The sequence below is a fragment of the Chrysemys picta genome, chromosome 1 (genome assembly GCF_011386835.1).
Source record: "Chrysemys picta bellii isolate R12L10 chromosome 1, ASM1138683v2, whole genome shotgun sequence".
NCBI lineage: Eukaryota > Metazoa > Chordata > Testudines > Emydidae > Chrysemys > Chrysemys picta.
Genome location: NC_088791.1, coordinates 192,955,701 through 192,971,991, shown reverse-complemented (window position 1 = coordinate 192,971,991; position 16,291 = coordinate 192,955,701). Strand labels below are relative to the sequence as shown.

Here is a 16,291-nt window from a genome sequence, read left to right as displayed (position 1 = left end):
CTGCTGGGGTCAGGGGAGGGGCGCCTCTCCCACGGCCATGGCAGGCCCGAGCTGGGTTGGGTCTGGGTCTGGGGAGAGGTATCTCTCCCCTCTGGAGCCCTGAGTGCCTGTGCGGTGCTTAAGTATTTGGTTTATTGTAATACTTTAATATAAATTTATAAACCTAAGTTTGGCTGTAATGCAAAAAACCTACAGGCTATATCCTGTGTGTTAAGCTAAGGGAAAGTTAGCATATTTAAATTAAAACCTAATAAACTAAGAATAAAACTTAGGGAAACCAAGCTTAGCCTAGTTCCCTTGAAACTTAAAGCTTAAGAAGAACAAGTATAGCCTACTAATAGTAGCAGTCATCGTAAATAAATAAAATAAATAAAGTTAAGTAAAAATGAAGATGGAGTAAAGTGAGAACTGGAGATACTCTTTTGAGGTGGGTTACCTCTTTTATAGGGCAAATGCCAGAAATCCTTCCTCTTATGCCCAAATTCTCCTTACCCACAGAAGTGTTAGGGTACACTCACCCCATAGGCTAATATGTATGAGCATATTCATAACAGGTATGTACGCACATTAGTCTCTTGTGGTGTACTTGTTAAGTCTGTGGGTACAACATTTAAAAAAAAAACCTATGCCATTCTTCATTGTTTATTAGTTTAAATAAACATAGGCGTGGGTACTTATCTATTTAGGTAACAAAATATAGTTTAACTTTGCTTTCTAAGTAAAAGATTTTAATATAAATATGCTAACTTTGCCTTAGCTTAACATACAGAATATGGCCTGTAGGTTCTTGCATTACAGCCAAGCTTACTTTAATATAAATTTATAAACCTATTACAATAAACCAAATACTTAAACTATAAAAATATATACACACAAGCAAGCAGGTTAGTCCTATAGGCTACAGTAATTGCTGGGGTAACGTCTGGAGCCCTTTTAAAAAATTGGCATCATATTAGCTATACTCCAGTCATTTTGCTACAGAAGCTGATTTAAATGATAGGTTACAGACTACAGTTAGTAGTTCTGCAGTTTCACATTTGAGTTCCTTCAGAACACTTGGGTGAAATACTGTCTGGTCCTGGTGACTTATTACTATTTAGTACACTGGTATGCTGTTTCTCTGGGAACAGAGGATCTGGTATTTCTGTGAGTGTTCAGTGGTCAGGGGCTGGATACCACAGGGTGACACTTTGAAGGGACACAAGGCCTGGGGTGCATCTGTTGTGAAACTGCAGGGCAAAGGAAGGGCTAATATAGCCCATTATAATATAGCTATAATGACGGGCTGTTTGTGTTAGAAAGCTGACACCCAGTTAAGCATAGGCAAGACTCCTTCGTGCTGGCAGCAGATGGTAACAAGGTGACTCATAGCTCTGGGTGAGTCGAGAAGCGTCACAACGTATTCCCATTGGTCTCAACAAGACTACTTGCATGCATGTGGATTGCTCAAATGAGTAAGGTTTTGCAGGATGGGGCCCTTATTTAAATGGAATTGTAAATGATTTGTTTGACATTACTAAATGTGCATGCCCTAAAAGAAAGGAATTCAAATATGAGACCACAAAGTGCTATATGAAGGCACCCTTTCAGCAAATTCATAACAAAAGGTGATGTAGAGTATAGAAAACTATTTTATATTTTTGTTTAAACAAAATCCAGTGTTTTACCAGCTCGTTTTTAACAGCTTGTCAGTAAAAATAAATTTAAAAACACCTCGAAATAATGAAAAAACATTTGCAGGTGAACTACAAAGAAGTTTAAAATATTTGTTTATAATCTCCAAGTATTAAAAGGATATGTGTGGTTGTATTTTCTCCACCTCACTTCTGTGTATCTGTTATGTTTTTAATAGGTGGAAGCCTCCCATATCTCCTTTGATAGCACTGTGCACATTTTTAATAGCAGAGAAATATGCTGGTGAGCAATCTGTGTGGAAGCCTTATCTTGATGTTTTACCAAAGACCTATACGTGCCCTGTTTGTTTGGATCAAGAAGTAGTGAGACTTCTTCCTGAGCCCTTAAGAAGGAAGGCTCAGGAGCAAAGAACAGTGGTCCAGGAACTGTATACCTCTTCCAAGTCTTTTTTCTCTTCTCTGCAGTCTTTGTTTACTGAGAATGTAGAAACTGTTTTTAACTACGATGCCCTGCAGTGGGCTTGGTGTACCATTAATACTAGAACAGTGTACATGAAGCATTCACAGAGGGAATGTTTCTCTAGAGAACCAGATGTTTATGCACTAGCGCCTTATTTAGATCTGCTAAACCACAGTCCAAATGTTCAGGTAAGAAGCTGGAAAAACATAACCATAGTTTTTACGATGTACAATGCACAGACTTTGTGCAGAATCCACATTCTTGTCTCTGATGAATTAGGAACACGGCATCCCACTGAAGGGTCATGATTGGTGTGTGTATAGTGTATTGTTTGTAGGACAGCTATAGGCTCAGTAGATATGCCACTAAAACTTATCATGTAACCCAGCGTGAATTAACAAATAGAATTGATTTTATGAATCAAGTGGCAAAATAAGGATGGGGAAAGGATTCAGCGCCTCTGCCCACCCCCAGTACCCTGGTATGATGAGGTGTAGCAACCCCACACTCAGCCTGAAGGGATTAATGAAAGCCTGTGGGCACAATCCGCCTCACCCCACTACACCTGCAGTATGTGTCAGACCTGAAGGAGAAGTTAAAAGGGCTGGAAGGAGAGCAGATTTCTGGCTCTCACTCAGTGAGAGAAGCCTGGCTGGAGTCAGAGAGCTGAGTAGGGTTGCTGGCAGACAAAGCCTCTCTGAAGGAAGGCACCTCTGCAATGGGGAAACTTAGGCAGTTGAGAAAGAAAGTGGCAGGAGGTGAGTCCACCCAGGTTTCTCCCCTGTGGTGGAGGGTCCTTCAAGGAGCAGGAAGACTCCTGCTGAGTCAGAGACTGCCCTGCCAGGGGAATGGAGGAAAACCCCTCTGCAGCAGACCCAGCTGGGTAGCGGAAAGTGCTAAGAAGCCCTGCAGTGACCCTTTGGGAAGCGGCTTAGAGTGGAGCTGATATGCTGGGAACCTGGGAAGAGGCTGAGATAAAGGGCCAAGACAGGATAAGGTAAGAAGTGGCCCAGGAGACAGCCAGGGCCTTGACTGTGTAATGAGGGTCCTTGGTCTGGACCAAATGGAGTGGGAGGGCCTGAATTCTCCCAGCTTACCAAGGAAGAGGGGGTGCCCCCCTCTCTCCCCAAAGAGTAAGAACTGCTGAACTCCCCTGATACTAGAGATGAGGACTGGTGAGTCTGGACTCAGACCAACTGTCCAATATGAAGTCGAAGGACCACAAGCTGGTTTACCCTGGGAGGGGTGGGACGCTACATGAGCTGGAAGGAGGGGGGCTGAATGATATGAAGAAGCAGACCACAGTAGGGGTGGAATGGCTGTCAGCAGGGGGCGCTAAAGGAGGAAAGCCTTTACACCATGCCCCAGCCACTAGGGGGTGTGCCAGCCAATGAGTCACATGCTTATGCTTTTGGACCATGTGTCCAGAAATGGCTTGGGGAGAATTGTCCCCAGCAGAGGGCCCCTGTAAGCAGCTCTGTATTACCCCCTCACAAGGCACAGTGCAAGGGGCATGTGGTTTCTAGAGTGCCTGGTAGTAGGCTTCAAGCAGCCTATGGCAACCTCATCAGGGCTGCCTATGAAGTTGCTCTGATTTATGCCAGGGACCACACTGACTCACGTGACCGCACAGAGTCAGGGTAGCACAAAGGTGGCTTAAAGCTAGCTTTGTTCCCGCTTCCCCTTCTGTGCTCTGCCTCCTAGAGGCAGCACAGTCTTGAACCCAAGGATTTTTTGTTTGTTCTGTTTTAGTATTTTTAGAGAATTTTTCCTCTTTCTTCAGATAAGGTCCTAAGTGCAACAAAGATAACCCCCTTCAAAAATCACTTTACATATTTCATCATTGAGTCCTAGATGTTTATACCCTTTTGCCACAGTAAGGAAATATTACTGGTCTTTATCATTCTAGGTCTGATGGGTTTTTTCCCCTCACTGCCATAGAGGAAATGTCTTTTTAAAATTTCTCAAAGGTAAAAGCTGCATTTAATGAGCAGACAAGATGTTATGAAATCAGGACAGAGTCACATTGCAGAAGACATGAAGAACTGTTTATCTGTTACGGGCCTCATGATAACCAGCGACTTCTGCTAGAATATGGATTCGTTGCCATCAACAACCCACAGAGTGGGGTTTATGTCTCAGCAGGTTGGTAGCTTGATCTTCACATTAAAATATGAAATACTAGGGAGCCAGCCAGCTTTATCTCGTCATCTGGGTAAATATGGTAATTGAGGGGCAGTGAGGAAGCTTACATAGTTCCACTCTGCACTAGGCTGTCGCCATATATGATCAATTTAGGGTTTGTTGGGAGCATTAAAGTGAAATATAGGGTTGAGTTGGTTCCATTTTTGCCTTTTTGAACTACACCTAATAGTGATTTTTAACTAAAAGTGTGTGTGTGTGTGTGTGTGTGTGTGTGTGTGTGTGTGAAGTGGCCTTCATTTTTTTTGGAATTGCTCAGGTTTCATTTGTTACGCTATGAAACTTAGTCAGCTTTACTCTGAAAACTCTTACGTGTTTGGTTAACTTTAAGCACAGGAGTAGCAACACTAGCTTCAATGGGAGTGCTTATGCGAGTAAAATTTAGGCACGTGCTTAAGTGTTTGCAGGATTGTGGCTTTAGAGAATCATTTAAGGATGGAACTGGAAATGCTGGGAGATTTTTGCAAACTACTCTCTCTCAAGTGTGTGTGTGTGCGCGTGCATCTGTATCACACTAAATATTGATGGAGCCTTTTCATAGAGAGGATGCTCACATGTCTTGGAGGCCCCAATTCTGCTAAACTTAGTGTTAAGCATGTGCTTAAGTGCATTGCTGAACTAAGACCACAATAAGAGAAACCCATGCTATTAGGCAGCCCAGTCATTGTTATAGAAAATTAATAATTAAGTGGTGAAGACTTGGTTATGAGTTGGCCAACAAGCTGATTGGAGAGCCAAAAAATAGCTTGGGAAGTGGATTTTTTTTTAATGTTTGTTTTTTTTGTCAGTGGGGCTTGGTTGCTTATATAGGCATGTGAAGAGAGAGACAGCTGTTTGGAATTGAGTATGCAGTAGACAAGTTACATTTTTATTATAAAGCATTAAGGCTGTTTAAAGTCAGATTTGCAGCTTGTATAAATAAACTCCATTTACTTCAGTGGAGTTATGTTGATTTACCAGCTGAGCATCTGGCTCTTGGTGCTTTAGAACTGACTGTATGTCAAAAATTGTGTTAAAAGAACCTTATTAAGGTTGCCAGGTCAAGTACTCAAGAGTTAGGAAATGCCAGAATGAACTCATGCTCTGGGTTCAGTCCTGCAAGTTGCTAAGTGCTCTTCAGAGGGTTCTTCAACTCAAGGTAAAGTTCATTAAAGTTTTGACATTATCTGAGCTGGTCTTTGCGTACTGTTCAGTTGGAAGATTAATTATAGTTAAAATATAAGAAAATACAGTTCAAGTTTAGTTTGTTTTCAGTGTTAACTGTTTGCTTAAGGATCTTTAAATATGTGTTTTGCAGATATCCTTCTTAAACATATCTTTTCAGCAGACAAGCAGAGAAATATGAAGCTTTCCATTCTAAAGGCTCATAACTTGTTAGAGTAAGTATCTCTTTAAAACCCTGGTTTCCATTTGAGAAAATAGTTACAACAAAACTGAAATAAAAGTTCAGATGCTTTTTTTTTTTTTTTTTTTAAACTTGCCAAAAAATTGGTTTATAAAAATATAGGTATTCTGTTTAGCTCCTTGATAGTGGAAGAGAATTTAAGTGGATAAAAGACAATATGAAAGCTAAGGATCAGGGCTAGGGGTCAGCACAAGACAATCTGGACCGCCCTGTCCTAAGGCTGTGGGAAGCAGCAGAGCAAAGGAAGCTGGGGAGAATCCTTTCCCCCTAGATGTTACAGTGTAGTTCCCACGTGGACTATGAATTTGCTTCTCCTTAACTGTGTCCTAGGGTGGGAGGAGGCTGCCACTAGGCAGATGTTTTGTTGCCACAGTTACTGTTAGTGTGAAGATGACAAACTGTGTAATGAGCTCATGCTTTCTACCTTTTGGTAATTTTTGACACTTTTAGAAATTTGACGTTTGGAAGGGATGGGCCATCATGGAGACTCCTCACAGCTCTCAAGTTGTTATGTCTTGGAGCAGATGAATTGTAAGTTTCAAATACACTTACAGAAATGTGGTCATTTATTTAGAAAATAATGCCTCTCCTATCCCTCTAATCTGTGTCTTCTCACACTAAGTGAGGTGTAGAGATGGTAACATTGGATATACTTGTGTGATTATCTCGAACTTCAATAAGACTACTCACATGTGTAAGGCAAGAAGAATTTGGAACAATATATAATTTAAAAGTCGTTATCTGCTTGTTGCATATATGACAACTCGATTCAGTTAAACACCAAGCATTCTGTTGTTGTTCCCTTCCTACTCCAAGAACTGGATATTGCTTTAATGTTCAGTTTCTGTTTCTTACATTTGTCACTTTGATGGGTCCCATGAACTCAGACATCAGTTTGATTTCTCTGAAAAGTACATTTCAGGGACTACTGTTGAAATTTCAGGGCCAAGTTCATGCTGAAGTACAGAGGTTCAGCACTGATGTCACAAAATTGATTGTGCTTATTTCAGCAGTGAAATTGGTCTTCAAAATCTTGGCATTGTTTGCAGATAGGTACATGAGCGTTGTCAGTTATCAAATATGTTTTAAAATTAAAAGGAAAAATATTTACACTCATCTATGCTGTGAGGGTTTAGTCCTGGACAGAACATGTTAAAGTAACTGAAAGATATTGAGACCCATCTGTCTTCCATACCATGCAGTGTGTGTTCTGTGCTACTCAGTGGCTTAAACATGCACATCATTGTGGTATCTGAGTGCTGTGGGTCTATATTTTATTTGTGTGTGTGTGTGTGTGTGTGTGTGTGTGTGTGTGTTAACTTTGACTTAGTTATCTATCAGGGTTTTATTTATTTTGGGCTATAACTTCAGTTTAACTTCTGGCTGGGGAATGCAACAAATAATCGCTTGTCAAACGTATTTTTTGCTTTAGTACCTACTGGAAGAAAGTGCTGCTTGGTGATATAATTTCAGCCAGAAATGAAGAGAGGAGTTTGAACATAGCGGCAAAAATATGCTTTTCTTTAATAGAGGAGACACAGCACAGCCTTCACCAGGTAACTTGGCTAGAAGAATACAACGGGGCAGACGCCCCCAAGGGGCTTGTCTACATGGTGCTGTAGTCTGCAATAGAGGGCTGTAAATTTTAGTCCCCACTAGCATGTTGCGCACTGGCAGGCCCAGGGTGGACTCTGCTGGTGTGCACTAAAAGTTCCTGTGTATGTTAATGTACTGCTGTTTAAAACAGGACTACGTTAACACATGCTAGGGAGCTTTTAGTGTGCACCAACACAGATCAGTTTGCACCCCTCAAGTGCAGACTACAGTACTGCATAGACAACTTAGCATAAATTGGTAGTAACAACATTGACTTCAGTGATGTAAATGAGGGTAGCATCTGGCTCTGTGTGTTTCACAGGCAATAGTTTGACCTACAATTATCAGCTTATTTCTGGCGTTAGCTAAGTGCTTATTTTTGTGGGCAGGGTGCCTTTTATTTTTCTATTCAAAGTGTGCTTCAGGCATAATATACTCTAGATTTACACCAATATAACTGGGATCAGCTCCTGGTGCAGTAAGCGTACCTTAGTTTAGGATTTATCCTGCTTTGGGGGAGTTGGAAGGGACTGTCACTTTTTTGGGAATATCTTGGTATATATTACGCACATGGACCTTAAATCAATGGGATTATTTCCATTTAATTCAAGTGGGTTTTGGATTAGGAACTCTTGGTAAAGCATAAAAAGGTGGCATATGAAAAAAGCCCCTTGCTATTGACTGCACTAAAGTGATTCTGGATTTACACCAGCATAACTAAGATCAGAAAATGGCCCAACGGTTACAATGATTTTCTTTAAAACTGCATGCAGTCATCTTCTTGCAGTGGCAATAGGCTTTAACTCAGGAGCAGCGTAGTGGCCATCATATCCCTTTATCTGGTGTGGTGTACCTCATGGCTATCTGATGTGACGAGGGCAAACCAATTAGGTCTAGACAGTATTTGGTCCTGCCATGCGGGCAGGGGACTGGACTCGATGACCTCTCGAGGTCCCTTCCAGTCCTATAATCTATGATTCTATGAGGTGTACTTTTTATGAATTAAGTGAGAAAATAAATAAGCAAATACAAAGCTAGCTAATTTACTGCATTTCCCTAAAACAATGTGATCAACAGCGTCAATTGACCTCAATTGACATCAATAACCTGACAAGAAAATAGATTGAGAATCAGTCAAAAAAAAGAAAAAAAGACTGGGACTGACTGTTCAGCTTGGAAAAGAGATGACTAAGGGGGGATATGATTATGACTGGTGTGGAGAAAGTAAATCAGGAAGTGTTATTTAATCCTTCACATAACACAAGAACCAGGGTCACACAATGAAATTAAAAGCAGCAGATTTAAAACAAACATAAGGAAGTACTTCTTCACACAACGCACAGGCAACCCGTGGAACTCTTCGTCAGGGGATGTTGTGAAGGCCAAAATTATAACTGAATTAACAAAAGAACTAGATAAATTTCATGGAGGATAGGTCCATCAATGGCTATTAGTCAAGATGGTCAGGGATGCAACCCCATGGCTCTGGCTGGCAGAAGCTGGGATTGAACAATGGGACGCATCACACGATGATTGCCCTGTTCGGTTCATTCCCTTTGAAGCACCTGGCATTGTCAAAAGACAGGATGCTGGGCTAGCAGGACCATTGGTCTCACCTACTATGGCTGTTCTTATGTTCGACTGATCATATCATTGTAGGAACATGATCTGTAGTCAAATCGTTAAAACAATATAACAGAATGAATTCCCCCCCCCCCACACACACATCCTATCCCTGCCTTAGCCCTACAGGTATTAATACATCCTTGGAGAGCCAATCATTTAATGGCTTATTCAGGACCGGTCTACACTTAAAAATTAGATTGATGTCACTCAGGGCTGTGAAAAATGTTTGCATCTTGGGCAGCGTAATTAGGTCAACCTAATCTCTGGTGTACATGCGGCTAGGTCAGCGGAAGAATGCTGTTGTGCTAGCTACCACCTCTTGGAGAGGTCAGTTAACTACTTCTCAGAAAAAACCCTCCTGTTGCCGCAGGAAGTGTCTACAGTATGGTGCTACAGTGGTACAGCTGCGGTGCTGTGCCACTATTGCGTGGACGTGACTCCCACTCTCATCTCTCTACATTCAGTACAGTGGAATCAGCAGTTCAAGATTCCTCTCTCCAGCAGAGTGGTTTATGCTAACACCTCTACAGACCCAGGATGACCCCTTTTGATCTGCGGTAGGATTTGCTTAGAATTTAGGTTAGTCTGAGTCCAGTTATGGTTTTCTTATATGGATGTATCAGCATGTGATTCTATCTCTACTACTAATTCTCCCCCTTTGCTCCCCAACAAATGGTTAGGAAAAGTCTTAGTTGCAGGCATCCCCGCAGTTATCTTAGAAAATAATTCAAAAGAGAAAAATACTTAAAGGATCTACTCTTCAGCTTGCTTACTCCGTGAAGCTTCAGAGTCAGTCAGGAACTGCAGTTTGGGGAACCAGATGATGTCTTTTGGCTCAGATATCTTAAGATAGCATGTGTCATCCTCTGGTCAGCTGGCTGGTCTATGAGAATCTCTCTCCTCTTTCCTGGGGACTGGCCCAGGGAAAGTAGGGTATTAGCCATCTGGGTGTCTTTGTGGTGACCCATGAAGCAGCACACGTGGCTTTTTAAGGTTGGCAATGCCTCATAGTACCTCCTAGAGATTTTTTTCGAGCAAATGGGAGATCACAGGTTCCATATCTCTTGTAGTAGGAAGAGAACTTGAGACATAAGCCCTTGTATTAGAGGCCTGGTGTGGGGCGGGACCTGCTTACAGAATCTGGCAAGAACAGGGCTAATATTGCAAAAATACATATTTCAAAGAAGTGCTAAGCACAGAGTACTTACGCAAACACATCCTGATATCAAGTGGTACCAGAATATTCTGATATCAAGGATGGTACAAAAACATTCCCCAAGAATAACAGCAACACACTGACCCCTTCTAAAAGATAAGGTCAGTATGTAATAGAGATGTATTGATTGAACCAACACGTACAAGGTGATGGGTGATAACTAGCCACATCAGGGGGCAGTAACTAACTATGGGGCAGTACTAACTTGTTTGTATCAGGGTATAAAGATGTATCTCAGAGGGAATATCTTTGTCTGGCCTAGGGAGGAATGGAATGTTCCTCTGTTCACTGAGCTGCCCATTGTTACGGGCATACATGCATTAGTAGTCTGGTAGAGTCTACGGGATACTAGTACTGTGTTTTGTCGACAATAAATCTGGCCTGATGCCTTCATACCTTAACGGGTCTTGTGGTCATTGGGCGGTTCATTCGAGGTCTGCTATGCCAGCTGTCTGCACAGAGCTGGGGCAGCACACAGAAAACACACACACATACGCAGCCGGACATCTAACCACACTGGTGACCCCAACTACTGCGTTGTCCAGTCCTTGTTGAGGATGGTCAGGCTTAATCTTTGGTTCGCTTTTGGGGCCTTCCTTCCTTCCTGCGAGCAGTGTTATCACCACATCTATCTTAAACTACAAGTCCACGTACTCCCTCCCCCTCCTCCCTCCTCCCCCCCCCCCCCAAAAAAAAAACCTTATCTGGGTTAACAGTCAGTGTGTCACAGAGGTTCTCAGGCAGTTAGGGCCCAGCCACTTCCCTGGATATGACTGGTAGCCCATTGCTGTTTGACTGATAACATTGTCAGTGCCCAGACTTATTCATATAACTCATGCACGCACTTCCTTAGTGTTGCTTAGGGCCTCACAACACACAGAAAGAAATGACCAAACTTTCACCCTGTGGCTAGACTGGGCGAATGTAAGGGTGTCTTGCACTACCAATGTCCTATTGACAAAGCTGCTTTTGAACTCTTGTTAATATAAACGTCATTTAAAAATACAACAGATCAAAATACCTACTCAGTGTCTACACTACTATAGACTTATGTGCCATGTATAATTGCCTACAGTAAAATAAAATGACTACCTGTGAGTTTATTTTAGCCACCCCTGAGAACAAAACGCACCTCTGTTAAGAATATTCTAATGGAAAATAGTTATAAAAATACATCCTCAGCAAAGAAAACATGTATGCACACCGTTCAAGCAGCTCATGGCCCTCAGAGCCTAGGTACAGCTTCTTTAGGCCTGAACCGCTGAACTGGAGGAGCAGAGACAGAATTGTTTATAGACATGGCATATAGGGACATTGTAGAGCAAGCCCGCCTCAGAACTGACTTCCCTGATCTTCCAGTTGAGGAAGCCAATCTTCTGATGGAAGGGCACGTAGGTGAAATGGAAGGACACACCTTCTTAGATGGGATTTCCTTCCCACTGCGATAGTGGAGATGAACAATTCCTCAGGCACCAAAGAGGTTGCTTCAGGGGATGGAATTACAGGCAGAGGTACGGGATTAGATCAGGAATAGACAGGTATGTGGTTACTGAGAGAACAGCATGGTGACTTGCCTGCCAGTTGCAAAGGTGGTGGATATTACAAGACTCTAGATGGACTTCTGGTGAATGCTGGGGAGGAGCCTATGATGGTGGTACATGTTGGTACTGATGACATAGGGAGCCATAGGAGAGAAGTCCTGAAAGCTAAATTTAGACTGCTAGGTAGAAGGCTTAGGTCCAGATCTGGGGGAGAGGAGCATTCCCTGAAGTCCTTCCAATCTCAGTGTGTGGTTGAGAAAATGGTGTATAGAAAAGGGGTTTTAGCCTAGGTTCTGGGGAACATTTTTGGGAAGGGGGAACCTGTACAGAGGGGATGCAAGAATTTTAAAAACAAAAACAGTGAACTAGAGCCTGGCAATGGAAGAGGACCTTGATGTAGTAGGTAATATAGAAATGTGATGGAATGATTAAAAACCAATGGGATATGGTAATACCTGTTACAAACTATACAGGAAAGACAGACTAGGCTGAAGAAGTGGGGGAATAGCGCTGTATATAAAGGATTCCATTGAATCTTGCTAGAAAAAATTTAAGAGGGGAGAGGACTACACAGTTGAATCTATATGGATACAAATTCCAAATGGTAAGAATGTAAATGTATTAGTAGGACTATGCTACTGTCCTCGAGATCAGGAAAAGGAAACGGAATAGACAATGTTGGGAGAAATCCGAGGCAGACAAGTGTAACGAAATGATGACAGTGGGAAATTTCAGTTATATAAGTTCAGGTATTAACTGTTCAAAAGGCACAATGGGATCGTGTTGAGTACTTGTGTCAAAACTTTGATCCATTAAGTGTTTGCTTCTTATAACAGTCAGTTCTAGAGGCTGTTCTTGACTTTGTCTTAACTCAAGCATGGGAGCTAATTCGTGAAGTAGCTAGCTGAGTCCATTATTGAAGCTGATTGTGGTGTCCAGAAAGCTGATGCTGGTGTGGCTGTGTTTTAGAGAGCGTTTGATGGATGCGGGGTGGTTATTGAAGTTGTGGTGGAAATTTATGAGTAGCTGAGTAGTATTAGTGACTACAATATAACTAGGCTCACAATCTCTGACCTACTGTAGGGGGCAGATTGCTGAACATCTGCTTACTGTCTGTAGGGTTCTTCTGAACCTTCTGGTGCTGGCCACTGGTGCGGACAGGATACTGGACTAGATGGACTTTGAGTCTCATCCAGTCTGGCAATTCCTACGTTCCTGTGAACACTGGGCTACTCACGAGGAGCCTGACATTTTCTTAATGTTGACTTTAGTCTATATTTTCTGTCTGTGTTGTGGATTTTGAATAAACGCTTTTTCATTTTGCCACTAATTCTGTTTTCTTGATAAGTCATAACATGTAACTAGTACACATTTTGATGCCACTTACCTCTGGCACAAATTAATTTGTCGCAAATGTCTGTTTATGGGCTACATCTATTTTTATTACTGAGTTTAAATATCCTCTTGGTTTTTATACACTTCAGATTTCCCAAATGAAAAAGGACAAGGTGAACCTTGAAAACCAGCTGGCTTTGGTAGAAGTACTGCGCCTGGAAGATCTGACGATCCTGCAAACATCAGCAGAAATTCTGTACAACTTGCACCCTGCAATAACTTGACCTGTTCAGAAAGCAGACCCTGACTGTCACAGCACAGTGGCTTTCACTTACCAGGAGCTAGAGGCCTGCTTGACCCAAACATTTTTGATGACCAGTAGCATCAAGGAATAATGTAAAATTATGGCGGAAAAGCTGTCCAGTTTCATTTATGGGTGTTGACATCAGCCATAGGGACATACTCTGTGCCGCTTCTCCTGAGAGGCGCAGCCTAGAAAATGCAGCGGGCAAGAGTGGCTTTGTCACCTTTGTCATCTAGATTCTGGGCTGCTGTGGGGACCAAAACAGCTGGAATAATTAGAGCAGTTCCAGGGGCTGATGGAACTTCATCTACCTGGGGACTGGACTATAGTCCAGAATTTCCATAGTGCCAAGCAGCTACTCCCTGGTATGTCCCTACTTTTGTGGCTTACATGGGAAGGCAGTGCAGAGCTACTTGCCTCACCCTATGTTATTTGTGTGCGAGGGCCATCCTCTGCTGACCCTTTTGTATCTCATTTATGGTCCCTGGACTTTGCTGGGATGATTATATAAGGTCTGGAGCACAGGCCATGTCAGCCCCACAATGACTCAAAAACATTCATCCAATGCCCAACCCAAATGCATGTATAGTACACTGATGCTGGAGGCTCGGGTGGTGGCCGTCATGCAGAAGTGTAGATTTCCCTCCCCCCATTTAAAAAAACTCCTCCAGATTGTTGCCAGCCTATGTGATTATTGCTCCTCCTCTGAACAACAAACAGATGTGCTTGAGTTTATTTTGAGCTGTGGTGTTGTAATAGTTTGCATGTTGGCTATTCAGGAAATCCACTCTGATGCATTCTACCAGTCCCGATTGTCACATGGAGAAATTTCCCTCTCTTGTCCCCTTTTTGCCTTTCCTGATCGATCTGGCTGGACTTCATAGTTGTCGGAGGGTTAGGGTAACTATTGACATTAGGGCCGTACCTGTGTGAATGGTCTTGTATCTTATTATTTTTTTGTGTGCTTTCCTGCAGGCCCTCGGTCTCTCACTTTTGTGTTTTCTAGTATGGATCTGCTGCATGTCAACAATTTACTAATACCCTAGTAGCTTTGGAAAAGCTAATGTGGGATAAAGTCTTGGTCAAGGGAGATATGTGAGGTGATGGGCAAAGCTTGAAGAGGAAAGGAAAGAGGATATCTTGGGTTCCACGGCTATGGGATCGGTATAAGGACATAGATAAATGGCTACAAAGTCAGTTGAAAACTGTCATGTGCACAGGGCCTGTATAATTTGGGAGTTGGCTGACTCACAGAGTTAGAGGCAAAAAGGGACACTTTGAGCATTTAGTCTGACCTACTGTATATCACCGGCCTCTAAATTTCACCTAGTTACCCCTGTATTTAGCCTAATAACTTGTTTGACTAAAGCCTATCTTCCACTTTGGCATCCAGTCTTGACTTGAAAACAGTAGAGATGGAGAATCCACCCATGGTTCCAGTGGTTAACCACAGTCACTGCTAGAGATTTGTGCCTTATTTCCAAGTTGAATTTGTCTGGCTTCTGCTTCAAGCCATTGGTTCTTGCTATGCCTTTCTCTTCTAGTTTAAAGACCCTATTAGTACCCAGTCTTTTCTCCCCATGAAAGAACTTGTGCATTGTAATCAAGTCACCTCTCAATCTTTTTTGATAAGCTTAACAGATTGAGCTCTCATTGTATCTCATTGTGAGGCATTTTCTCCAGCCCTTGAATCATTTTTTGGGGGGCTCTTTTCTACACCCTCTCCAAATTTTCTACATTGTTTTTTAAATTGTGGATACCAGAACTGTAGGGGCAGAATTCTAGTATCAGTCTCACCAATGCTGTGTACAGAGGTAATATCTTCCCCTTATTCCTACTAGTAACTTTGCATTTGTCTGTATTAAAATGCATTTTGTTTGAATGGGGCCAACTTTACCAAGCAATCCAGATAACTTTGCATGACTGCCCTATCCTCATTATTATTTATCACTATGACAATCTTTTTGTGTCATGTGCAAATTTTATCAGCAGTGATTTTTTTTATATTTACTTCCAGATCATTGATGAAAATATTGACTGCTACTAGTCCCAGCGCTAATCTCTGCAAAACCCCACTAGAAACACTGCCTGAAAGATTGCCTCTCAAAGAATATGTCTGTGGCCTGTGGAGTACAGGCACTACACGTGTAGCTACATGCTGCAGTGAAAGGCAAGCTGTATATACACCTGTTGCTGTGGGGTAGAGCTACAGGCTGCAGTGAAAGTCTCCAGCAGCAGGGAGTGGGAAAAGGCTCTGGCAGTGGAGAAGCCGCTGGAATCTCCCTGGTGCTTGAGCCTCTCGCTGTGTAGGAAAAAGACTCGAACACTGTTAAAAATAGCAGCATAGATGTGGGTGTGTAGAGAGCCTGTGTTGGGTGTACACACCGTGTGGTTCAAGTGTGTAGGATACTCTACTCGCCTAAGCAGTTCCTCCTCATTTACACTGCTGTTTATATGTGTGCTAGCGGGGCATGCAGTGTCTCTACGTTTATGGCAGCATGTAGACATACCTTAAGTGTTACACCACCACACTTCAGATCAACAGAGGTACCAGAGCTAGAGTTCTTTCATTTTAAATAGGAGGACATTCTCTTAGAAGGTCTCTCTCCTCTATAATTTGCTTCCGTCCCCCCCCCAACCACACTTGGTCCACCAACACCTGAATTTATTAACCTTTCCATCATGCTTCAAGACTCTTCTCTTCACCTGAACATTTGGAAAGATGGGTTGAGGGAGAATTTTATTTTTGTCAGATAATTACTGAAATGGGATGAACGGTCTAGATGATGATGATGTAAATAAAAGAGACTATCTGGGAAGGGAGTTGATTGCTATTTTATTGCCCTTTTTTTTGTACCCAATTGCTCTTGGCCTGTTATGTTATGGGAGCTTGTGGCCTCACACTGCATTTTGTAAGGAAGTCTTACTATAATGTTAGTCATATGTAAAATGAACTATGGTATAAAAAATAA

The 16,291-nt window shown here is 42.3% G+C and overlaps 1 protein-coding gene across 10 annotated transcripts in view; it reads left to right on the top strand.

Moving 5' to 3' along the window:
- The window catches only part of SETD4 (SET domain containing 4), a 24,655-nt gene extending 8,364 nt beyond the window's left edge, over window positions 1-16,291 (top strand). For 6 of the 10 annotated variants that reach the window (XM_065590204.1, XM_065590196.1, XM_065590212.1 and 3 more), the window contains 7 exons: window positions 1,853-2,282; window positions 4,065-4,239; window positions 5,594-5,675; window positions 6,152-6,232; window positions 7,134-7,257; window positions 9,294-9,502; window positions 13,165-13,300. In XM_065590204.1, the coding sequence (XP_065446276.1) occupies window positions 1,853-2,282; window positions 4,065-4,239; window positions 5,594-5,675; window positions 6,152-6,232; window positions 7,134-7,257; window positions 9,294-9,464 (1,063 nt within the window). In that variant the 3' untranslated portion in view covers window positions 9,465-9,502; window positions 13,165-13,300. Of the gene's footprint in view, window positions 1-1,852; window positions 2,283-4,064; window positions 4,240-5,593; window positions 5,676-6,151; window positions 6,233-7,133; window positions 7,258-9,293; window positions 9,503-13,164 lie in introns of all 10 variants that reach the window. The other 4 variants (XM_065590240.1, XM_042855811.2, XM_065590235.1 and 1 more) reach the window with 3 other exon arrangements.